Raw genomic sequence first — 26,955 nt, 5'->3', positions numbered from 1 at the left:
TAATGATGCAGGATAAAATACTTTTTATCTTTGTTGTCCTTTGTTTATTATGTTAAATAAAAACTTAAACAGTTAAGGTTTATATAAGAGGTACCACCCATTGTCATGTGCTAGACAATGCAAGAACCTTCAGAGGTGAACTGATAGATTATAAGAGCTGTGAGTTGATCATGGGATTAAATCACTGAAACAGATCAACTCAGTGTTAACAAAAGGCAGGCAGGGTGTGGCTGGAGGAGGCAGGTAGCTGGGGGCATGTCTTTGGGGTTTTTATTTGTCCTCACTGTGCAGAAGGAGCCTTCTATTTCCTGGTGCTCATGTCCTGAAGTGCTTTGCTCATCCACATCCTTCTGCCATAATGTTCTGTTTCATCTTGAGCACAGAACAATGGAGTTGGCCATCTACAAACTGAGAACTCTGAAATGGTGGGCCCAAAATAAACTTTTCCTCCTCTAAAATTTTTCTTATTTCTTTGGTAGTAGCAGGAAAAAAAGCTGACTAAAAGAGTACATGTTGTGTAATATTTCAACCAGGTTAAACATATTTGTCATCAAACATTTATCATTTCTTTGTGGTAAAAAACATTCAAAATCCTTTCCTCTCCTTTTCTGAAATTTTCAGTACATTATCCTTATCACTGTATTAGGATTCTTTAGAGGAACAGAACCAAAAGGTGATACACACACACACACACACACACGTAATTATGAAAAGGGGATTGTTAGACAGGCTTAGACAATCAGAAGCTGGAGAGTCCCACAGTGGCCAAATGCAGGCTGGAGGGCTGGAGGAAATGTAGCTGTTCACTGCAAGAATCTGGAGACTCAGAAGAAGAGGGATCAATGATGCCACCCCGCACTAGGGCCAAAGGACTAAAAATTCCCTGAAGAGTCACTGATCAGAGTCTCCTTTGGAAGAGTGCAGGAGCAGGAGTCTGGCATCCTCAGGACAGCAGCAATCAAGAACTCGCTCAAAGTGCTCCCTCCTTTTCTATTTCCTGAAATAAATTAAAGAGTATATGTATTAGTTCTTCTTTAAAAGTCTTGTAGAACTTGGCTGTGAATCATCCAGTCCTGGGCTTTTCTTAGTTTGTAGACTTTTTTTTTTCTGTAGTGTCACAACAGACACTACAGAAATACAGAAGATAAATTTGTGATATTTCCTTTTTCATCCCATATGTTAGCAATTTGAGTTTTCTCTCTCCTCTTTGTTAGCGTGGCTAAGGGTCTGTCAGTTTTATTTTTTTCAAAGAACTAACTTTTTGTTCTGTCAATTTTTTCAATTCTTTTGTTTCAATTTCATTGATTTCAGCTCTGAATTTAATTATTTCCTTTCTTCTGCTGCTTTTGGTGTTGATTTCTTCTTTTTCTAGGGCTTTGAGATGTAATGTTAAGTCATTTATTTGTTGACTTTTTCTTCTTTTAAGGAATGAACTCCATGCAATGAACTTTCCTCTTAGAACTACTTTCATAGTGTCCCATCGATTTCAATATGTTATATCTGCGCTCTCATTCAACTCTAAAAATTTTTTAATCTCCTCCTCGATGTCTTCTGCAACCCATTGTCCATTCAGTAGCATATTATTTGGGGTTAGGGTTAGGTGTATAAAGACATGAATTGGTGTGAATATACTTTGTATATAACCAGAGATATGAAAACTTGTGCTCTATATGTGTAATAAGAATTGTAATGCATTCCTCTGTCATATATAAATAAAAAAATAAATGTTAATTAAAAAAAAAGAAAGCATGTGGGGGTTAGCATGGTGGGCCCAGTTTATAGAATTATCTCCTTAAACTCATGTTCCCATAGCTCACATCTGTTACCTATCAAAAATATCTGAATTAGAAAGCTATGAGATCAGAGCTGAATTTCATGAAATTTAATCCTATAGTCTCAGGTAGTCTGACTTGAATGTGAGAAACCCTGGAGGGGAAAGATATCAATTAGAGCACTATTTCCAACAACCCAACTAATGTATTATGAAGACATAGACCAGAGCAAGGCAGCAGAAGAGGATGTGGCAGAGATTACAAAAAAATATAAAATTGTTTTACATTAAATATAGGTACTCCATATATTCTTTATATATTCCTAGGTGGGTGTCTCTCTCTCTCTCTCTCTCTCTCTCTCTCTCTCTCACACACACACACACACACACACACACACACACACAATATTTTGGAAAAAAACATTTTATTTTGAAATTTTAAAAAAAAAGAACTTGCTTAAGAATCAAGCTCTCATCTGCTGCTGCTTCCTTGTTCTTTCTCCTTTTCTTCCACACAGGCTCCCAACCTACTGGATGATGCTGGTAATATTTAAGATGGGTCTCTGCCTCGGTTTGCTGCCCCACATACTAATCATGCCTAGAAACATCCTGAGACACCCAGAAGCCTCCTAATCTTAGGCATCTCCTTAATTCAATAAAGTTGACAATTCATATTAATCAAGGTCATCCTACTCTGCAAAAGCACACTAGAACTTTTTATTCTTAACTGCAATTTTAAAGCCATTGATCAGTCTTTCCCATCCCTTCCTTCCCACCGGTTATTTGTTAGATAATTGGGTAAACAAATGATAGTAGATGCTATCTGAATTTACATGAAATTTCTTATATCTAAGAACATATTGTGCATCTTTTATAAAATTATGTCATATATTTTTCTTGTGTTATTTGTGGATTATATCTTGCTAACACATGTGAAATAAGTAATGAGAGAGACTGCAATAGTTGAAAACTCACACTGCCCCTACATCACAGAAAAAAAAAAACTGCAACATTTTTACATCAGTTTGAAAACACCTTCATATATATTTCCTTTACAACTATTAAAACTAAAAACTGACTTAAAATGGCTTTTCCTTAAAATGGATTACATGTTGTTTGGTAAAAAAGTAGATAAGACAAATATAAAAATAAATAATGAAAGCAGCATTTTTCACATGTACAGGTCAGGCTAATAAGTAGTGACTCACTGAGATATAAAGATGAGATAGAAAACATTAAAACTCAAACAATTCCCTGGAGAAAAGGATACATCAAAGTTTTTTAAATTTTTTAATCCAAACATTCTTTATTTTTCCTATATAGTAAATATAGCCAAACAACAACATACTGATTATGATAGGCTCACAAGGGTCAAAAATACACCAGTTATATCCACCCCAATTGTGCCAAATAAACAGTTTCTTTGTGAGAAATTAAATTAATTTTATCTGGCATAGGTAGGATAATTAATTTTAACTGGCTTAAGGTAAAATTATTTTTGAAATACAGACTCAGCCAGTTAATTATTTGCCCATATGCTTCCAATCCCTGCACCTGCCTCATCTTAGCCTGGCAGGCTTCTCAAATTCCCCTGCATCTTCAGACTCTGCCAAGGACAATACCACCAGCAGCCACCACCTTGCCTCCAGAAAAGAGAACCAGATTTTCAAATGTGGGTACAGAAAGTTGGAAAATATTTTTTATTAGTGACATCTATTTAAATATAACTCTAAGGTATATTATACATTTGTAAAAATATATTATTTGAAATTACCAGTCACAAAAATACATGTTCCAATCACTTCCCTCACTGAACTTACACACACACACACAGATATGCTCACACTTAATAATCCCAAATTAGAAATAACAATCTACCTTTCCCATAATAAAGAAGTGCCAGGCGTGGTGACACACCCCTGTAATTCCAGCAGTTCAGGAGGCTGAGGCAGGAAGATCTTGGGTTCAAAGCAAGACTCAGCAACTTGATAGGACCCTATGTAACTTAGTGAGACCCTGTCTCAAATAAAATATAAAATAGGGCTGGGAATCTAGCTCAGTGGTAGTGGTTAAGCACCCCCAGTTCAATCCCTGGAACCAAAAAAAAAAAAAAAAAAAGAAAGAAAAGAAGAAAGAAAAAGAGAAAAGTAACTAAAGTTATTTACATTTTTCAGAAAAGATGTTATAATGTATTTTGAGAACACTGATTTTTTTTTCTGATTTTTGTACACCGAAAAACTACCTATGTGTTTGTTTTTAAATATACACACTTTTGGGTCCCAAATTTATATATCTACTAATTCTAAATTTTTATTATATAAAATACCCTATCTGGTAGAGATAAAAAGAAAATACAGATCTAAGAAATGCCCCTGTGGGAGATAAAGAATCAGATAAAGCACTTGTCTCTAAATTCCATTTGTTTTCTTCATCCTGTAAATTTTGCTGGACATACATATGGTAATCTGATTTTAGCATGATGAAATAAGAAGTGAATTTGAAACAGCAGTGTGCTCTAGAATCAGTCTTTAACTTTACTGACTTCCTATTCACTTTGTATGTAAGTAAAACCATCACCACAAAATCTTTTTTAAAAAGATGATGTAATAGAATTTTAAATCAAAGTTGGTTAAAAAGCAAAGAGATGATTTTTGCTTGTTACTGAGATATTGATGCTTTTTCTGCTCTGATTTCCTATCATTTAGAGAGAAATTGAGAGGCTGCCAAATACCATTAAATTAAGCATAATAAAATGATAGGGAAACAGAAAGCGATGGCCAGTAGCAGAGAAATATTAAATGAAAAATCTCTCAATTATGTCAACAACCATATTAAGTTTAACTGTGTGGATTAAAAAGAAATAAATCCAGCAATTAGAAAGGGTATTCTCAACTGTATCAGAAGCAAACAGCCATTTTATTAAAAATAAACTGAAATTCAAGGAAATATGACACTGCCTTCATGAACCCAAATTAGTGATATTTTTTAAACTCAGTAGCTAAATTTTGGAAAGCACAATGAAATCATGGGATTTGGTAGTAGAAGATATTTCAGCTATTTAAAGCAAGCTATTCTTTTAAAAATTATGAACACAGTGTATCACTTGGCCAAAAGTACTCAAATATTCAGCCCAAACCCAGAATAAGAGCATCTTCCTTTCATATTTCCATAAGTCCAATGTTCTTGTGACATGTGAGTTGAACCAAAAGTTAACCAGTAGCTCTTCCACTGTATAATAAAACAACCAAGACAATGTTAGAAAAGGACCCACATTAACAGCACATTGAAGACACTGCCAGCACATGCAGGTATATAGGTTATGTCAGTGGCTCTCAGGTGTTCATTGGCATCAGGTTCCACCTGTAGAGCTTGTTAAAATACAGTCTACCTACAAACCTGGAGTTTCTGATAGAGGAGGTCTGAGACAGGGCATTTGCTGCTACTACTAATGTAAGCTCCACATTTTGAGAACATCTGGGCTAGATAAGTCAAAAGGATTGGACAGAACATAAACGTTTTGATGTACATTTTTAATATGTAATTTATCTTTTATATCTAAAATACTGTCTAAAATAGTACTTATGGAGTGGTGTTTTACAGATTATCAAAACACTTTAATAAAATTTTCTTTTTAATAGGTTTATCGGGTGCTTTTCTGTAACCTAGGACTGATACCATGTACAACTAATTTAACTTGTAGAAGTTCTCTCCAGATTCAAATTGCAAAATTAATCAAGTAGCTGAATGATGTGAATAAATTAAGAAAAAATGCTTTGTGCATGCAAAGAAAAATGTAGTAATTTTGGTGTGTATCATACTGTTGTTCTTAAAAAGATTTACAAAATATTTTCTTGGGTTCAGTAATAGCTCTGCTTTTTTTTGGTGGGGGGGAAAGAGGAGGAGAGTACCAAGGATTGAACTCGGGGGCATTTGGCCACTGAGCCAATCATCAGTACTATTTGTATTTTCTTTAGAGCCAGGGTCTCACTGAGTTTCTTAGCACCTTGTCATTGCTGAGGCTGGCTTTGAACTAGGGATCCTCTTGCCTCAGCCTCCCACGCTACGAGGATTATAGGCCTGTGCCACCATACCCAGTAATAACTCTGACAATACCAAATGGTATTGATTGGGTTGATAATATTAAGCAGACTTACACTGAAATTTAGCTCCCAGAACTAATTTTCATTTCTCTATTCCAACCTCTCAAATTCTTTCCCCATTTGGTTCTAATACAATTCTTATCCCTGGTTCACAATAAATTAAGGGATTCTAAGGAAGCTACAGCAGCTCCAAACAATGTAATTTGGAAACAGACCCAGTGCTGCCTTCTGAATTGCTTCTAAACATGTAGAGTCTTCTAGAGTGGAACCAGCCTTGCATTTTTGTTTCATTTCTAGGCAGAAAGAGTAGACTTCCTATAAATACTTCTCAGGACCACATGCTTCTTAAGAAGCCATACATCTTGTGAGCCTTCAGCATATGCATCTATGTCTGTTGCACTAGAAGCTCTCTCATGACCCCTGGTCTTCTCGCTTTCCTTAGGTCATTCCTAAGGCTTTGTAAATTTAGAAAGTAATATAAAATTAAATTGTTCTATCTGGGCATGGAGGCACATACCTGCACTCTCAGTGACTCAGGAAGATGACACAGGAGGATCACAAATTCAAGATCAGCCTCAGCAATTGAATGAGACCCACAGCAACTTAGCAAGACCCTGTCTAAAAATAAAGAATAAAAAGGCCTGGGGTTGTAGCTCAGTAGTAAAGCACAATTCAGTCCACAATGACTGATGATGATGAATGAAAATGATAAATAAAATTACATCCTACTTTCATGTTTTAATAGGCCTTACTACCATGAGGCAATCAACCTTAGCCAAATTCATTTAATACTAATTGATGCTCACACCATTCTGCACACTACCTAAAAATTCTAAGAAGGTTCTGTACATTTTGCACACTAACTGGTTTTCATTAAAATTTAACCATTTTCCTATTTTTTATATAAAAAATTTATACAAAGTAATCTATTTACCTGCATCACCCCTCCCCAAAATAATTTTTATCTGGGTTTTTTCCAATTAAGTCTTATTTAAAAAGAAAGATAAAGTGAATGTCAAGTATCACAAAGTAACTGAAGAAGCTGCTGAGGTTCAGAAGCTACTTAAGTCCCTGGAGATACACTGTTACTGCCCCTATATTCAGCTAGCCCTGTCTTATTTTCAGACTATCATGGTACTTATCACCATCAAAAATGAAGCTGAACACCTGCACATAGCTGGAAGGCCTTGACTTCTGTGGGTTGACTTATGAACTGACTTCACAACCTCTGAACTAACCAACAACCATTTTTTAAAATATACTGCATCCTAATAAACTTGGAATCAGAGTTTTTTTCAGCCACATTCTATATCTACTGAAAAGAATTGGTGGCATCACTTTAGTGACAAAATAACGTGAGGTTCCTTCATATCTAACATAGTCTCCCAAAGTATATGTTTTTACCTTTTGAACAAAAATATGTTAAAGCATGACTTGGAGAAACTGGCTCCACACCATTGAGCAATCATGTCTAGTAAGGAATAATTCACATTTAATTTAGATATTTATTTAACATTTGGGAAGAAAGACATATTGATGTAAATAACTATTCTGAGAAGAAAATAGTTTAAACTTTTATTTAAAAGTTTACAAAAACAGATCCTATAATGTATTAATTGCTTAATTGCTCTAATTTTCTTTTGTTACACTTTCCTTTACTTTTTGTTTCCTTTATTCCTTCTCATTTCTTCCCTCCTTCCTCCACTTATTTTTCTTTCTTTCTCCTCTTCTCTTTAGTCATTCTTTGTTTTCTGCCATGTGAAAATTTATCTTTGGTGTCACATAGATGGGGTAAAAGCAATCTGTTCAAATTAGTCACCGTGGAGATTCCAGTGCATACAATTTACTTATTTATTTACTTGTGGTACTGAGGATTCAACCAAGAGGGTATCTTACCACTGAATCATATTCCCAGCCCTCTTTACTTTTTATGTTAAAATAGGGTCCCACTAAGTTATTGAGGCCTTCATTAAGACGCAGAGGATGGCCTCAAACTTGCAGTCCTCCTACCTCAGTTTCTCAAGTTGCTGTGATTACAGGTATGCACCACCTCACTCAGTTCTATTCCAGTGTGAGCAAACATGAACCATCAATCATTACCTAACATGTACTGATTGCCAACTACAGCAGCCATATTACAAATCTGATCTAGATAAATACATGCAGATCCATTTAAACAAAACTAACATATTGAAGAGTAGTATACAAACACACAAATCAGTAAATTTAAGTGAAACTCAATGATGTGAATTTTATATGTACAACTATGTATCGCATTCCATGTTAAATCACTGCATGCTATAGCAATTTTAATAGATATCATTATTAGAACTTAAGGAGCAAAACCTATCACACTGATTTCTGTAACAGTAAGTTGCGATTATCATAATACCAGATGCTGTATCTTTAAAAAGTCAGAGGAAAATATATTTTTTTAAAGGCAATGTCATTTATACAAAAATTCCAACTAAATCATGAGGTGGCCTAAGTAAACAGAAAGCATACAGAGGCTTTGGAGATATTTATCCAGTTTTTCCTAAGACAAATAATATATGCCACAGGATGCCAGCAAAATATGGCAAAGTAGGTAGCTTCAAGCATATAAAAATTAAGGGAAGTAGGTGCAATCAACTGTGTTGGAATTCTGGAACACAGTCACAGGTTTCCAGAGTCAAGGAATCACTGCATCCAGAAAAAAAAAAAAAAACTTGAATATGGTAAGAAATCTCTATGGCATCTTTTCTTGTCCTTTAATGCTCAGCATTACCCTGATCCAAAGTCAGACAACACAAGGAAATAAATCTACCTCTAACATACTTTATGAATGACGTAAAGATCTTAAACACAATAGTTGCAAAAAAAATTTAGCAACATCTTGAAAGAATTTTACATTATGAGTGAATATGATACATCCAAGAATGCCAGGGTGGTAAGAAAATCAATCACATTAAATACATCAGGGCTGAAGATGTAGCTCACTGGTAGAGAGTGCGCTGGGCTTGCACAGGGTCCTGGGTTCACTCACAGCACTGCAGAACAAAACAAACAGAAAAAAAACACCTACCAAAGAACACCACATTAATAGAATTAAGGGGAAAAAATACATCATCATCTCAGTTGATGCAAAAAAAGCATTGGACAAAGTCCAACACCCTAAGGAGAGAAAAGAAAATCCTCAATAAACTGGAAAAAAGGTTGGGAGGAATTTTCTCAACATAGTGAGCAACATATGAAAACCCACAGCTGACCTAATAATCCACAGTGGAGCCTTAAAGCTGTCTCCCTGAGACAGCTGGCTTCCACCTCTGCTGTCCAACAGTGATGGCAGATTTTAGCCAGAGACGCCAGGAAAAAAACACCCAAACTGCAAAGGCTGAAGTAAAACTATCCCTACTCACTGATAAAGATCTTATAGATGGAAAACACCAAGAACAACAACTGAGAACCAACAAAAGACCATTAAAAATCTTATTAATAAACAAATCCAGCAAAGTTGTAGGGAACAAGGTGAACACATGTAAATTAGTTGTCCTTCTATACCTGAGCAAAGAACCATCCAAAAATTAATTAAAAAACAAATCCTATTTCCAGTACCATCCTAAAGAATAAATTATGTGGAAATAAATTTAAACAAGGCAGTGAAAATTTATACACTGAAAATGATAATCCATTGCTAAAATAAGTGGAAGTGACATCCCATATTCACAGGTAAGAAGACTTAATATTGTTAAACCATCAGTACTCCCCAAAGTACTCTGCATCTTCAGTGCAGTCCCTGTCAAAATCCCACCAGTCTTTGTTTGCAAAAGTGACAATGCTGATCCTCAGATTCACATTAATTTTTTTGTTTCATAAAATTTATTTTTATTTTCTGTTTTTTAATTGCTTTTATTTTTTTAAATACATGACAGTGGAATGCATCACAATTCTTATTACACATATAGAACACAATTTTTCATATCTCTGTATATAAAGTATGTTCACATCAATTATGTCTTCATACATGTACTTTGGATAATGATGTCCATCACATTCCACCATTATTGATAACCCCGTGCCCCTTCCCTTCCCCTCCCACCCCTCTGCCCTATCTAGAGTTTGTCTATTCCGCCCATGCTCCCTCTCCCGACCCCACTATGAGTCAGTCACCTTATATCTATAGGATATATAAAGAACTCAAAAATCTAAACACCAAAAAAAATAACAACCCAATCAATAAATAGGCCAAGAACATGAACAGACAGTTCTCAGAAGAGGATATTCAATCAGTCAACAAATATATGAAAAAATGTTCATCATCACTAGCAATTAGAGAAATGTAAATCAAAACTACTCTAAGATACCATCTTACTCCGGTCAGAATGGCAGCTATTATGAAGAAAAACAACAATAAGTATTGTCAAGGATGTGGGGAAAAAGGCACACTCATATACTGCTGGTGGGACTGCAAGCTGGTGCAGCCAATATGGAAAGCAGTATGGAGAATCCTTGTAAAACTTGGAATGGAACCAGCATTTGACCCATCTATCCCTCTCTTTGGTCTTTATCTAAAGGACTTAAAAACAATATACTACAGGGACACAGCCACATCAATGTTTATAGCAGCACAATTCATAATAGCTAAACTGTAGAACCAACCTAAATGCCCTTCAGTAGATGAATGGATTAAAAAATGTGGCATATATACACAATGGAATGTTACTCAGCAATAAAAGAGAATAAAATAATGGCATTTACAGGTAAATGGATGCAGTTGGAGAAGATAATGCTAAGTGAAGTTAGCCAATCCCCCCTCCAAAAAAAAACAAATGGCAAATGTTTTCACGTTAATTTTTAACAGGGCTGGATTTCCAAAATGATACTGAAAACAGGAGCAAAAACTGGAAAAGTTAACACTTCCTGATTTCAAAACTTTCAACAAATAAGTAACAATCTAAAAAGTGTAGGTACTCACAGAAAAATATATATACCAACATAATGGAATTGCATCCAGAAATAAGTCTATCCATCTATGGGCAAATTGTTTTTTAAAAGATGCCAAATCATTTGAAGGCAGAAAGAATAAACTGTACAAAAATTGGTGCTGAGGCAACAGAATATCCACATGCAAAATAATAGCTATAGTGCAATCTCACACCATATGCAAAAATTAACTAAAGTGGATCAATGATCTAAATATACCAGGAAAAAATGCAGAGGTCTTGGAAGAGAACATAGGGATAAATCTTGGGTTCAGCAATGGATTCTTAGATAAGAAAATACAAACAATGAAAGGAAAAAATAGAATGGGATTCATCAAAATGCAAAACAGCATGCACTGAAAGACACTACTGAGAAAGTAAAAATACAGCATAAAACTGGGAGGAAATGTTCACAAGTCATATATCTTACCATAGCTTGGTGTCCAGAATATATGAAGAATTCATATAATTCAACAGAAAAACTACAAACAGCCCAATTCAAAACAAAGTGTTTAAATGTAATTTCTGCATAGAAGGTGTACAAATGCCAATATGAAAGCAAAAGTGGGCTCTATGCCATCAGTGGTGACTGCCAGGGCTGGGAGGAAAGAGCAGGTCCTTAGCACATACAGCTCCCTGGGGGGTTCCTTTTGGAGCAATAAACATGCTTTTTGAATTAGGTAGAGGTGGTGGTTACACAATGTGAAAGTAGTTAATGCCACTAATTTTTCAGTTTAAAATAATTAATTTTATGTTCTGTGATTTCAATTGAGTAAAAAGTCAAAAATAATAAATGGTTCAAGTTGGTTCAAATTGTTTGGGTTTTTATTAATGTAGTTTTAATTTAAAAAATCAAAAAAAAACTTTTGTGACTACAGTTTTATGACATCTTAACTTGAAATGTAAATATTTTTCTTATCCTTTAAATCAAAAAATCACTTTTATGCAAATTGCTAATCATGCTTTAATAAATAGTGGGTTATTACTAGTCTAGTATGCTAGTCATATCAAAAGCAGAAAGACATTATTTTGTACTTGAATGTAATAATTTATATTGTGAAATTTCATGAAATTATAAAACAAAATATGAATGATTAAAATGTCAAAAATTGCATTTTAAATTGATATGGGACACCATATCATTTGTCTGGTACACATAGAAATTTTAAAGAATAATGTGAAACTCCAATAATATTAAAGATTTATAGCATTTGCCTTGTTACACAAATAAATGGGAGATGTAGGAATTAAAGATTAAGATATATATTCAAATTTATGTAATGAAAATGGAAGTATAAATGTATGAATGGACTTATCCACTTGACACATTATAAGCATATGACAAACACTGCAGTAGGGACTGAGTTTTAATATTAAACATTTTACAAAACAAAATAAATGTATTTGAAGACAAAGTTATTGAACAAAGTAAATATAATATCATTCCTTGAATCTGGAACCATCAGTAGCACATCAATTAGGAATTGATTTGACAGCCTTTCAACTTTTAGATTAATTCATCATTTTCCTTAGACACATCAATTACTGCCCTGCTGCATTAGCTTTCTGAAAGTGACCCATTATGTGACCTAAATGAAGGGATTCAGTAGCTGAGTTCATTTAAGAAAACAAGCTTCCAAATCATTTCATGAGAGGCACGTTGACTAGTTCACAGAGTTTTACCCACAAGAATACTGACCATTTTTTCCCAATAACTTCTCATTTAAAAATAATATAATTTGCAATAGAAGGGAAAGAGAGTATGCATCAAGAGAAGAATTATGGTATTATAAATGCAAGAGATAGAGTTCTACATTGAATAAAGCAAATCAGCATTTGTCATAGATATCATATCAAAAATAACAGCTGAGAGTTGCAAATCTACTGATCTGCATTACCGAAAGCTTGGGACTTGTCTTGATAAATATTAGGTCATGCTTTTTGGTTATTATGTCTTCTTTTCTCTAGTGGTCACAAAACCCACTGGTTATTTTCTTTCTTCTGATTTGTCTTCTCACAGTTATTCTCTGTCCTGGAAGCTCAAAGTGAATAACCAGAAGAAAATGAGGGTAAGAGTGTAAGACTCTAGGATCTGAGCAGCCAAAGACCCAAGATTCTTTTTTCCTTGCCCCACACCCTGGGAAAAATGGTTGGCTTTAGCTCCAGGATTACCATTTGTTCTTGAAACTCCCTTTTGTCTCTGCCTGTCCACTCTGTTAGCTTTGGGTATCCATTCATACTGACTTCTAGATCCCATTTTCCTCTCAAAGCAAATCTACGAAAAGCCATTTAACTTCTTCTTCCAGTATTATGATCCAGGTACCACTTTATGGCTGGCCTTATACTACAAATTCCTTCATTCTTTAAGATTCCTTCATTCCTTGGCTGTTTTTAAAGCCTACTGTGTGAAAGAAAGTGTGTAAAATGGAAGTGCTGCTGACCCTGCCGAGGTGCACCTGGCTCTGTCACACATGGTCCCTCTGGGCCCGTCCCAGGCATTCAATGTCATGGACTTCTGGTCTTGAACAGGGGTTCTGCAGCTGTATCTCACACAGATTTCCAGCTCCAGACCTCTCTGCAGACCTCTCATGAATGAAGAATATTTTCCACATATTTAAAAGCTTATGATTTTTTAAAAATGCAACAGGAAATTATATGGCCTAACTTACATTAATATATTCACAATCTTGACATTTACAAAAAAATGTTTGCCCATCCCTAGTCCAAAGTAACACTCCCTAAGGGTTTGTTGACGTGTTACTATATAAAGGGTTATTAAACATATATCAAATAATTATCAAGAAAAATTATGAGGGGCTGGAGTTGTAGCTCAGCGGTAGAGTGCTTGTCTCACATGTGAGGCACTGGGTTCAATTCCTAGCACTACATAAAAATAAATAAATAAAATAAAGTTCCAACAACAACTAAAAATTTTTTTAATTAAAAAAAAAGAAAAGAAAAATTATGAGCGACTTTGAAATGCTCAATATAGATTCCTTGTAATTGTGTCTAATAAATTCCTCCAGGTAGCATTTGCTGATTTTATACAGCCCAAGAACTTTGAATATCTTTATGCTTTATTGTATACAATATATAGATAATCCATAGCAATGCAAATGAATCTCATCCATACACTTTCAGGGGATTTGTCTTACCTTACTACATACTATCAAAGAGTCAATTTTTCATCTCTTAAGCACTTTTTTCTTTCAGCATCCTTTTATGCCTCAATTTCTAATATTTACAATCTCCTTTGAACTGATTCAGATAACTTAATGATTCCTTTGTTAAGTAATGAGTTAAGTAAAATAACTGACATGTTCATTTTATGTTTGTATAATATTATAAGTTAATCTTTAAAATACATTAATTCTATTATATAGACATGCTATTGTACCAACATAATAAATATGTATTATAATCACAACATAGAAATTCAAAAAACAAGAGCTAAAAAATAGCATTAGTATTTTCTTTTCACACCACAATGTGATATGTACACACCATTTTCTATATTGCTGCAAATTTTTATATACTTAAACTTTTTAGTCACTTGGATCTTGTAAATGAAAGGTAAGAACATTTTCTAAAAGAGAGTTTAGATTATTAAGTTCAAATTTATGAAATATACTGAAAATTTTTTAAATACTAAATCTTATCAATTATTCCAATAGGATTATTTTTGTATATTCATAAGTATAGGTAGATTTCTAAAATATTTTGCATGAAATTAATATTTTAATAATCATGCATCACCAACATAATTTCCTAATGCCTGTGCAGCCAAAGTTTCAAGTATACCCAATTGTCTTCTATTTAAAATATACACCTTGATTTACTAATGCTTTTAAAGTTAGTTCTCCAACATTCTTATTATCATTTAAAATGAGGGCTTTGAGGCAGATTCAAGATGGCAGGCTAAAGGGAGGATGCATTCTGTGTCCTTCCAGAACTAGGATTCAAGTAGTGGGAATACTGTTTCTTTGCAAGTGATAAAGGACTCCCAACAGCTGCTCCCATACAGGACACCTGGCCACTACCCATGCTCAGGAACTCCAGCTTCCATCCTGTGTGGACCCCCATTTACCAATGTGGGATTTCCCCTGGTCACCTCCACCTTGGGACTCTGCAGCTGCCATAGTCCTCTGCACATGGTAGCCTGCCTAAACCTAGGGACATCATACAGGGTCTGGAAGCAACCATCAGCCACAACACTGCACACCACAGAGCTGCATCTCTGAACACAGGGCTCAATGCCACAGCCCAGCCCCACCCGACCCAGCATCCCATCACTGAAAGCAGCTGTTTTCATCTTGGGACACCTTTGTCACCATCTTTAGTTGGGGCAACTCCCAGTTTGGAACACTGGCTGGACAGATACCAAGTTGGGGAACTCCCCCCCACTCCCTGGCAGCCACTAACTCCATGCAGTGACTGCCCAATATAAAACAGCTCTCCATTACAGGTGTGCAGCCCCCAGAGCTCATCCCAAAAGATCTCCGGAGAGAAAGGATCCTGATTGGGAACTAGAAAAGGAGAGCGTGAGTGAGATACAGTTTAGAGACTAAATTAGAGACCGGGAATTGTGAGATCCACAGTGATATAGAGATAAGACCAAGCACCCACATCACACAAGCAGGCACCACAGAAGGTCTCTGTGGTATAGTCTCCCATCAGGGACTACAAGTAATGTACCTCACCTCCAGGAGCCATATCCCTGAGACCAACCCTCCCACCCTAATAACGCTCATAATTCTGAGGGTGGAGATACCAGGAAACAACAGACAACCCCACCTATTGGATATGAAGGGAAGCTGGAAAGATACTTATATCCAACCAAAACAATCGTTGTATCTTCCTTCGAGATCTCCCCCCCCCCGCCCATCCCTCTCTCCCTCCCTCTCCTCCCACCCTCATATCCCCAACATTTGTGAAACCAAGTACTTTTCATGAATAGCCTACTACTGGCAAGTCTGAATAGTATATTACAGTGGTGTTGTATATTCTTTTATCTCCTATTTTTACATTATTTACTTTTCTTAATATTTATGTTTCTTTGTTTTTTTGTACTCTACTGCCTTCCCACTTGTCTCCCCAAATCACTTTCTGTCTCTTCTTTTGTTACTCACCAACTTTTTTAGATTCTTCTTTCATGCTTTCTAAGATCTAATAACTCTATATCCTCACCTTCTACCCCCTCACCATCTCATCCTACACTTCACCCCCAGTTCTCTGTCCACCATCAAAAACTGTAGAACTTTTTGCAAACATATTTATATTATAGATAATAATTAAACTTACCATTTCTGTATATTGTGACAAAACCCTAAATGTCTAATATTGTAAAAATGACCATACTACCAAAAGCACTATACAGATTTAATGCAACTCCAATCAAAATCCCAATAACATTGCTCATAGAAATAGAAAAAGCAGTCATGAAATTCATCTGGAAAACCAAGAGACCCAGAATAGCTAGTTATCCTTAGCAAGAAGAGTGAAACAGGTAGCATCACTATACCAGACCTTAAACTTAATAAGAATTCTATAGCACACGAAATAAAATCAAGAATCAACAAATGGGATGAATTCAAAATAAAAAGCTTCTCAGCAAAATAAACAATCGGTGAGGTGAACAGAGAGCCTACAGAATGGGAGCAAATTTTTACCACATATACACGAGACAGAGCACTAATCCCTAGGATATATAAAGAACTCAAAAATCTTAACACCAAAAATACAAATAACCCAATCTATAAATGGGCCATGGAACTGAACAAATACTTCTCAGAAGATGATATATAATCAATCAACAAATACAGTCAACAAATATATGAAAAAATGTTCAACATCTCTAGCAATTAGAGAAATGCAAACCAAAACTACTTTTTCATCTGACTCCAGTCAGAAAGGCAGCTATTAAGAATACAAACAACAATAAGCGTTGGCATGGATGTGGAGAGAAACGTAGACTCACACATTGCTGGTGGGATTGCAAATTGGTGCAATCAATATGGAAAGCAGCATGGAGATTCCTTGGAAAACTGGAACTGGAACCACCATTTGACCCAACTATCCCATTCCTCAGTTTATACCCAAAGGACTTAAAAACAGCATACTGTAGTAATATAGCCACATCAATGTTTATAGCAACACAATTCACAATAGCCAAATTGTGGAACCAACCTAGATGTCCTTCAGTAGATGAATAGATAAAGAAATGTGGTATATATACATGATGGACTATTACTCAGCATTAAAAGAGAATAAAATCATGGCATTTGCATGTAAATGGAAGGAGCTGGAGAACATTATACTAAGTGAAGTAAGCCAATCCCAAAAAAACAAATGCCAAATGTTTTCTCTGATATTAGGAAGCTAATCCATAATGGGGATGGGGAGGAGAGCATGGGAGGAACTGAGGAACTTTAGATAGGGCAAAGGGGAGGAAGGGGAAGAAATGGGGAAAGGGGATAGAAAACCTGGTGTAATGAGGTGGACATCTTTACCCCAAGTACATTTATAAAGATACGAATGGTGTGACTCTACTTTGTATACAACCAGAGACATGAAAATCTGTGCTGTATATGGGTACTATAAATTGAAATGTGTTCTTCTGTCATATATAACAAATTAGAATAAATAAATAAATTTTAAAAAATAAATAAATGAGGGCTGAATTCTGAGAAGAGTATTCAATACTGCCTCCAAAGTTCTCTTGTCTGAGTCATTGTTCTCTGATGCCTCACTACTACTACTTTCACTGACAACAGAATAGTATCACTATTTCCAAAACCCACAAGGAATCAAAAGATGCAGAGATTTTTCTACAAAAAAAAATAGTGGTGGTTTATGCTTTAAAATTAATTACTGCTAGAATGATGATTTTCCAATATGAAAAGTTCTTTGTGCCACTATTTTTTTGTAAATTGTAGAAGATTGAAAAAATAGAAAATTGCTCAAATATAGTCTATAAAAGCAATTACCAAATGGACATTAAAGAGATAATATCACATGAAGAATAATATTTGTTTTTAAATAGTAGTTCAATTTAAAATTGAGAGGCATTTTTAAAACAATAGTAAGTTTTCTAAAACATTGACATTTTAAAAACATTTCCTGTAACACTAAATTTAAAAAGTAAAAAAAAAATGGGTGAAATATGCTTTTTGAATTACTAGGGATATATAAAAATTTTATTGAACATTAAGATTAATAAAACTCAAAGATTTTTAAAAATTCATTGACATGAAGATTTTGGGTTTTGGGTTGTTTTTTTTTTTTTTTTTTTTTTTTGGTGCTGGGGATTGAACCCAGGGCCTTGTGCGTGTGAGGCAAGCACTCTACCAACTCTATCACCATCCCTGATATGGAGATTTCTATAAGAAGCAAGTAGTTTCAGTTTCAGTCAGCCACAGACATTCAGCAAGTGTGAGTAGATGTAAATGTCATGTGGTAAGAAACCTCATATATTTTTGAGAGAGCAATAATTGTGTGATGTTTACTATAGTGTTCCTCCCCTGCCAGCACTCACTTGTGTAGAACACTCATACACACATAGAGATACGGTACTCATGTACATGAGTCTACACAGGAGCCTCATGTGGTCCACACTCACAGGGATGTATAGAGAAGAAACAGATATGATGCTCCTACTCATGATTGATTGATTGATTGATAGATAGATAGATAGATAGATAGATAGATAGATAGATAGATCGAGACACCCTATTGTGCTGATGTTAAAACTACAGTCTGGCTTTGTTTTACAACCAAATCTACATTATTCCCTGGACTTTGGTATGTTTTTGGAGAATTCTGATTTATTTAACATTTCAGGACATATAAATATTGATATTTTGGACTTCCATGAGGCACCAAGGCTTTTGACCAGCGACTGCTACATGAAAAGTAATTCTTTTGGTTCCTCTTTTGGTTCTTTTGCAGTAAGTCTGAATTCTTAATGAAGAGAGTAAAATTCACCAAAACTCTCTGTTACCATCACCATAATATAAACTTATGCAATTGTACAGTCTTTTAAATGATGAGCACACCCACTGAATTGGAAGGTCTGAGTCTTCTAAAATACAGTCACCAACTTCCGCCTGGTTTGAAAGAACTATATTGGTTCCAAAGAGTGCAGATATGGCTACAGTGGGTCTTTATGAAAGAACACGTCACCTATGACAGCTCCTAAGAGTCCCTGTTAGCCCTCATATTTCTTAACTGGCACGTTTCATGTTGTGACATTTCTGCATAACTAGAAAGATGTCACAATTAAACACAATTACATAGAATGAATTTCTTCTTCATCTATGTTTCAGTTAGACTTCATTCTTAGCAATAAACACCATGAGTCATTGATTATCAATTATGTATGTGTGTTCCTATGTAAACTCCAAGCTCATGCTGCAGAGGGACAGTGATCCATTCATCTTACCATTAGCCCTCTAGAGCAGTTGCTGACACAGAAAATAACATGAACAAATGCTTGTCCTCTTTCAATGAATCAAATAGGAAGGCAAATTTGGATAACGAAACCACATTCTACAAATGATAAAATATTGTGTGATTTTAGAAATAGAAATCTGCAAAATCATTCTCTATAGATTTATTAGTTATATGTATTTCAGAAGGTCACATGCCATTAAGATGGTTCATGAGTCTGTACCATACAAACTAATGATCACTGACTACGACATTTGGCTTTAAAAATTTGTATTGTCAAGTCATGAAATACTAATGCAATTTAATACTATATTTGTAATACATCCCTAAAATCATAAAAGAACTGAACAGTTACATCAAATTAAATTTTTCTGGCCACTTTGCTCTTAGAGTTTGTATGAGTATGAATTAGTTATATAAATCAAAAACATGAACTTATACATTCGCTTTTCAAACTGTTAAAAAATTGAGTGAAAAATAGATTTGAACATTAATATTCTATAGATGTTTTAATAGGAAAAAAATAGAAGTAGTATGTATTTGGTAGCAAATTGATAGTAAATGACACAGATTTTTAACTATAGTTCTGTCACTGCAAGTACATTTAAACATCTGTAAATTATTTATCAAAAAGAAGGAAATTGTCATCTGCAGCACTAAATATGCCTATCACTTTGAAGATTAAAAACACATTCAAAACCTTCCAAGTTTTTCTAAGTCAAATTTTGAATTTAATCTTTGTTTTCACATTTATGTTACTGCCTGTAAAAATTATTGGCAAAATGGTGCATTTAATTGATTTGAAAATCATGGTTTTGAGAATTATAAGAAAAAAGAGAGAAGAGTTAGCCTTAGATAAATTTAAAAGTTTATGTAAGTACTTTCAATAACTACCAACAAATGCTTATTATATAGTTGCTCCAAATTAAAGGAGAAGCATATTAATTGATAATTAGATCAATAGCTTAGGAAATCCAATTATATAGCTATAACTAGAAAAAGTAAAACAAAAAATTCCTTTCATTTTTTTCTTTTGTTTGGAAACTCTTGGAATTGTTCAGAGACTTGTTATTTCTTAACATCTTCATCCAAAATTCGTCACACTGTTTCATCTGAATATTACTGCTATCTATCAAAATGAGGAAAAGTTCACGCTATCATTTATTAGAGGGCAAATGGGAAGTTAACACTTAGCGTGGACTGGTGAAGGCAGCAGGGGCCCAGGCATCAGAAGGGAGCACAGGGTGAGGGAATAGGTGCTTCCCGGAGCTCCCTACCTTGTTCTTTTCCTGCAGTTCACTGTAGGATGTCTTGAAATCAGGACCTTGAAGGCTTTCATTTAAGCTGCTTTTCCTGTCCAGGAGCTCTTCCATTTCTTTCACCTGGACCTTTAGCCTTCTATTTTCTCTCTCCAGGCCTTGTTTTTCAGTTTCCAGTAACTCTCTCTTGTCCCATTCCAATGTATTTTCAGCCTGTATTCTCTCTAGCTAAACACAGAGAACACAAAGAAGCAGCATGTGACACATGTAACTGTCAAAAGACAGAGCACAAAGAAGCAGCATGTGATGGACAGCAATGTCCATCTCTCACACACACACACACACACACACACACACACACACACAAAATGTTCAGGACATGTCCATTTAAGGAACTTTAAAAAGAAAATTCTACTTGTTTGAAAACTTGAGAAAAATACAAAAGTCCTGGACTAAGGCCCTATGTAAACATTCCTATCATCTTGTCTCATGTTACTAACTTTGGACCTTATTTGTCTATTAAATGTCTGAAGGGAAAAACAAAAACTGTTGACTTTTTGCCCGAAATTCCCATTCCCAATGATGGAATTCATCATCACTAGGCAGGCCCTATAAGAAATGCTTAAAGTTCAACATCTGGGGCTGGGGATGTGGCTCAAGCGGTAGTGCGCTCGCCTGGCATGCGTGCGGTCCGGGTTCGATCCTCAGCACCACATACCAACAAAGATGTTGTGTCTGCCGAGAACTAAAAAATAAATATTAAAAAAAAAATTCTTTTTCTCTCTCTCTCTCCTCTCTCACTCTCTCTTAAAAAAAAAAAAAAAGTTCAACATCTGGAAATGAAAGGATGATAACTACCATCATAAAATCATATTAAAAAATGCTCATTGGCAAAGTGGATACAAAAGAAGGAGAAGAATCCAAACTTATCACTGAAGAAAACTACGAAGCTGCAAAAATAAAGAATAAGATGGAAAGGAAAGATAATATACAAAATAATACAAAACAATTAAAATGGTTAGAAACTGGTAAACATTTGCTTAGTTACCTCAAATGTAAATGAAATAAATTCCTAAGTCGAAAGGTATAGATCAGCCAAATGGATTTTAAAAAGAATCAAGTATACATTCCCATAAGAAATTCTATCAGAAGAGCCACTCATGGACTAAAAGTAAAAGGTTGGGAAAAGAGTCTCCATACAAAGGCAAATCGCAAGCAAGGAAGAGTAGCTGTATTTACAGCAGATAAAATAGACTTTAAAGTCAAAAACTGTAAAAGAAAACAAGAGCACTACATAATGATGACAACGGGATCAATTCAATAAGAGGAAATAATAATTAGAAACATATGTGTACCCAATAACAGAATTAAATAAAGCAAATGCAATTATACCTAAAGGGAAAGGTAGACTCAAATATAATGATATTTGGGGATTTTAATACCCCTCCCACATCAACAGACACACCTAGACAAAAATAAATGAGGGTTAAGTTAAAAAAAAATTAACAAACATCAGAGTTAACTGACACTATTCACCAAATGGGCCTAACAGAACGCTGCATCCAGCAGCTCCAGAATTCATATTTTTCTAATCAGCACAAGGAACATGCTCCAGGATAGACAAAAAAAAAAAAAATGGTCTCAACAAGTTCACAACAAATCAAAACATTGCATGTGTTCTATGGCCACAATGGAATAAAACTAGAAATCAATAGTAAAATTTAAATATTGTGTGTGTGTGTGTGTGTGTGTATGAAATAAACAAGCTCCTGACTTACCAATGAGTCAATAAAGAAATCAAAATATAAATGCAAAAATTTCTTGAAACTAATGAAAATGGAAAAATCAAATACCCAAACCTATCAGATTCACCAAAAGCCATATTAAGATGGAGGTTTATAGCTATTAGCAACTACAGCAAAGAAAGAGAAAGATTACAAATAACAACAACATAACTTACGGAACTACAAAAGCAGTAACAAACCGAACTCAAAAAGAGTTGAAGGAAAGAAATAATAATGATCAGAACACAAATAAATGAAAGAGACTGAAGGAAAAAAGGAAAGAAAAGGTAGCACAAAACCTAAGTGAAACCAAGAGTTGGTTTTAGAAAAATAAACAAAGTTGATGAATCCTTAGACAGGATAACAGGAAGAAAACGGGCCTGAACAGGCAAAATCATAAAGGAAGAGCGAGATCTCAAGTGGTACCAGTGATAAAGGATCTTAGGGACTATGATGAGCAAGTGTGTGTGTCAACACATCAGAGGGCCTAGAAGAAGGGGCTAAGTTTCTGGACATCTGTAACCTGCAAAAACTGAACCATGAAGACAGAAAACCCCAAAGACCCATAACTGGAAGCAGGGATAGCTCAGTAGGAAGAGTGCCGCAGAACCTGCCCAGAACCTCAGGCCGGCGGAGGCAGAGGGTGGAGCCGGGAGGAGCAGAGGCAGAGGCCTGAGAGGAGGCTGAGAGCGGAGCCGGGAGGCACGGCCCAGCCCTGGCACCGCCTTCCCCGGGGGCCACTCCTCCCTCGGGAGAGGCGAAGGAACCCGGAACCGCGGCACTCCACCGCGATTACAGAAAAGCCCGCGGAGCTGCGTGGACACGGAGCCGTGGACACAGCTGACCCGGCGAGAGCGCCCGGGGGGCGGCGGCCGGGTTCGGCCACGACGCCACTGTGGAGCGGCTCCCAGGAGCCAGCGCCGTCCCCTCGCAGCTCGGCGGCTGTGGAAGGGGGCCGGGGACCCGAGGACAAAGTGACCAGTCTCCAACCAGAAACTCCCAGGGGGCGCCTGTACCAGAGAGACTGAGGCGGGCACGGCCTCGGGATCCCTAGGGAAAGTTCCCCGACCGCCGCGCCCTGAGGGCCGGCGCGTGGCCCCCTGCCGCGCATGCGCAGCTGCTCCGGGCGGCCCTGCCCTCGCAGCTAGTTTTAGATTTTCATAAATCTTAATAGATGTTCCAATCATTTCATATCTGTTCATGATACCTATAAAAGTTAAAGGTCCTGTAAAAATAAGAGAATCATAGAAAGTATAGGAGTTTTATTTAATTTTCATTTTGTAAAATGATCTGTCATATTATTTTCCAAAGAATCACATGAAAAATCCATTATCCTAAGGGCATTCATCTAAAAGCAAGTTAAAATAATGAAAAAAAATAGATACTATTTTATGTTTTCAGTTTATTTTTGAAAATTCCAAGAATTTTTTTTAAATGAAATGGCATCCCACTAATTTTCTTCTAATGACTAAGAGAAAATCCTAAAATTTTTAAAAATCTAACCCTATAATTTTAACTAATAGTATATTCTACTGTTATATGAATTTCAGATAATTCAACAGAAATTATTGAAAGATTTTATCTGAACATTTTAATGTAAAAGTATATTCTTATAAGCACTGAAATAAGTCTTGATTTGGTGATCTTTAATTTTATACATATTAAACAGTGAAAAAAATACATTAATATCCAGCCTTTCTATTTCTTTATCCAATATTTATTGAGTCTCTTTTATAGATCAGAAACTAACAGAAAAACACTGAACATAACATTTTCAAAATACAAATAAATGCATAAGTAGAACTTGAATAGTTTCTAAGAAAGGAAAAATTCCTGCATGCTCTGGGAAAGAGCTGCATCATCTGGGTGATGAAAGAAGGCCATCAGAGGAGGTGAAGTCTAAGGTATAAATCAAAACAGCAGGAAAACAAATTCAAGGGTAGAGCTTCACAAGCAAAGCAGCCAAAAGAGGTTTGAATTTCATGTCCAATCACAGAACATCAGGTGAGCATATTGAACAAGAGACCCCAATTCACTAAAAGGAAGTGTGGATCGAACAATCACTTGAGTTGTGAAAATGAGATGTCTTGATCATTCCTAAGCATAGACTATTGGGCATTTTCTAAACACTCATCTATACTTGATTTCCAGTGGTGGTTCTTGCTTGATACCTTTGCTTTCTAAAAAACAAAACATCTCAATAGTCAATTCAAATGCTGGCAGATCAAAATAGTGTATTAATTTTTAATCAAGCTTTATCCAAATGACAATCATTTTGTAAACAATCCTGACCAACTGAAAAAAAATCCTAAGAAAATGAACTATATGGCATTCTGTGGGCTGGAGGAAGTTAGTGAGGATCAATGTGGATGTCCAATAGTGAATGAGCAAATACTCAGAATTTTCATTTCATTTCATAAATCAGACATAAGACTTCATTGAACATATGATTTTATAGGGAAGAGGCCAAAGGAAGGATGCTTTGCTGTGTCCTAGCAGTAGGAGGTTGTCATTCTTACTGGACTCCTGATAAAGAGCTATGTAGGTATTCCTTATTCTAACAATAATCCTGCAACAGCGGGGCTCCAAGAATCAACAGACAGTCCCAAGGTGGGCCAGAAGTCCAGGCACAGTTCCTCTAAAGTTCTTCAATTATATTCCTGCACTTGATGCTAACAGATAGATGCAAGCATATCATCTTACAACAGTAACAACCATATTCTCTATTCACTGGGTTGCTCTATAAGAAAGGTTTTGTTTGCATTTGGCTTTGTTTTGACATGTTTAAGGGTTTTTCTTCTTTATTCTGTCTCTTTCTGCCAGCAAACAATTTAACAGAGAGAAAGTTTTTGTCAATTCAAAAGTCTGGCAAGTCAAATGTAATTTGATTCATATTATTGAAGTCACCCCCTGCTTCTTTTAACTTTCTTTCTCTAAGCATATTTTAGAATCACAAATAAGAATTGCAGAAACTCCCTTCAAAATGAAAAGCCTACTTCCAAGCTGTCTATAGTTAAATATAGTCCAGTGGCATCTCTCTTCCTCTTTGAGCAAAAATCAAGAACACAGTAAATGATTTAAGTGATATGTGACATCTCATATATTTTAGTTACTTTAATTTCATTTTAAATCCTTGGAGAATTTGTAAAAGTAAAAACTTCTTTACTAGTTTGAAACACATGTGTACTGATTTTAAATATAAAAGTGAGGCCAAATTGCATTTGATATTGAACATGAATCAAAAGCAATACAAACAAACTTTTAAAAGCACATCTATCTCTAAATAAGTCAGTATGTTATACTTTAGGATAACAAAGTGAAGTGCATTTATGGAAACTTTGACTAGGCTCAGAAAAATAAAACTCACCAACTTCACAAAGTAAAAATACTAACTTGTGTTTTATTTCATTGATTTTGCAACAATCAGGCCATATCTCCAAAACCTAAGTGATGTTACAAAATTTAATACCCAAATAACGTCTCCATTTCCGTGTAGAAGTTAATAATCATCTACACATAGTGCTGGAACTAGGCGAAAAGTACAAATAAACAGGATGCTATTATCCCTAAACATGAGAATTAGAGAACAACAAGAGCAAAGTCTCAACCTAAACCAATCAGGAAAGTAGGGCTTTTGTCCAGAATAGTGATGTGCTACAGTGGATCTCTGATTAAAAAAGTGTGAAATTTTACACAATCAGTACATCCAGAACTGGGGAAGTGAAACACAATGGAGCTTGTAAAATGTAGATTTGTTTGAGTGATTATAGGAACCAGAAGTTAATGTTAGGTAATCTCTAAGTGGACTTCATTTTACCCAGCACTAACTATCACCTCAAGTGTGTTGTACTCCTAGGAAAAGCAAATACACAATGCTTGACAGATCTGAACTAGGAAATGAATATATTACAAGAACATTGCAATTAAGCACGAGCAGTAGATATTCTTTGTTTCAAAAATCTCTCCTAAAAACTTATTAAAAAAAATAGACAAGCTATCTTGCCACAAATGTTGTCAGAAAGGGCTTCTCAGAGGTTTTGTTGAGCACTCCAAGAAACCGAAGCATATGAACCTGATGATACAGTCTGAGACAGTCTCATGGTAATCCATATGTGTGTTTTATTCTAAAGAATTGACACCCATTTCAGATAGGAGTATTATTGTCTGATTACATTTACTCTCATGGTTCAGATAAAATACAAAGATAATTATTAACACTGAGTTGTGAACAAGAAAACTATTTTTACTGATTTACAAAGGGAAAGTAGTAGGAGAAAAGATAGCAAAGAGAAAAAAAGCTTTAGGATGATGCTACAAGACAGAATGAAATAATGGCAAAATTCTGAGCATTCTGTAACTCATTACCTTGTATCTTACAGCTTTGCCAAGAATGACTCAGCATACCAATTTTGCATTTTAAACATTTTTTTCTAAGATCTGAGATTGGAGGGAAATTTCCCTAAAGACATATATTAACAAGCTCTTTCAACAAAAACATAGTGAAAAATTTAGAATATTCTTGTTAATTAAATCAGAAATACACAAGCATTTTATGTCAAAATTTGTTTATTCAGAAAAGAGATTAAAATTGTACAAGTTAATTGACTTCATTGATCTTTAAAGTAAGCCCTT

General features: G+C 35.3%; 1 protein-coding gene across 1 annotated transcript in view; it reads right to left on the bottom strand.

Moving 5' to 3' along the window:
• Window positions 1-693: 693 nt before the first annotated feature.
• CCDC102B (coiled-coil domain containing 102B) overlaps window positions 694-26,955 on the bottom strand; it is a 118,572-nt gene continuing 92,310 nt past the window's right edge. Inside the window, exons 8-9 of the mRNA XM_081263279.1 lie at window positions 20,558-20,767; window positions 694-997 (exon numbers count right to left, since the gene is read on the bottom strand). Of these exons, the coding sequence (XP_081119405.1) occupies window positions 971-997; window positions 20,558-20,767 (237 nt within the window). The 3' untranslated portion in view covers window positions 694-970. The remainder of the gene's footprint in view (window positions 998-20,557; window positions 20,768-26,955) is intronic.

The sequence above is a fragment of the Spermophilus citellus genome, assembly GCF_964194105.1.
Source record: "Spermophilus citellus genome assembly, chromosome: 12".
Taxonomy (NCBI): Eukaryota; Metazoa; Chordata; class Mammalia; order Rodentia; family Sciuridae; genus Spermophilus; species Spermophilus citellus.
This window is presented reverse-complemented; position numbering and strand designations above follow the sequence as displayed.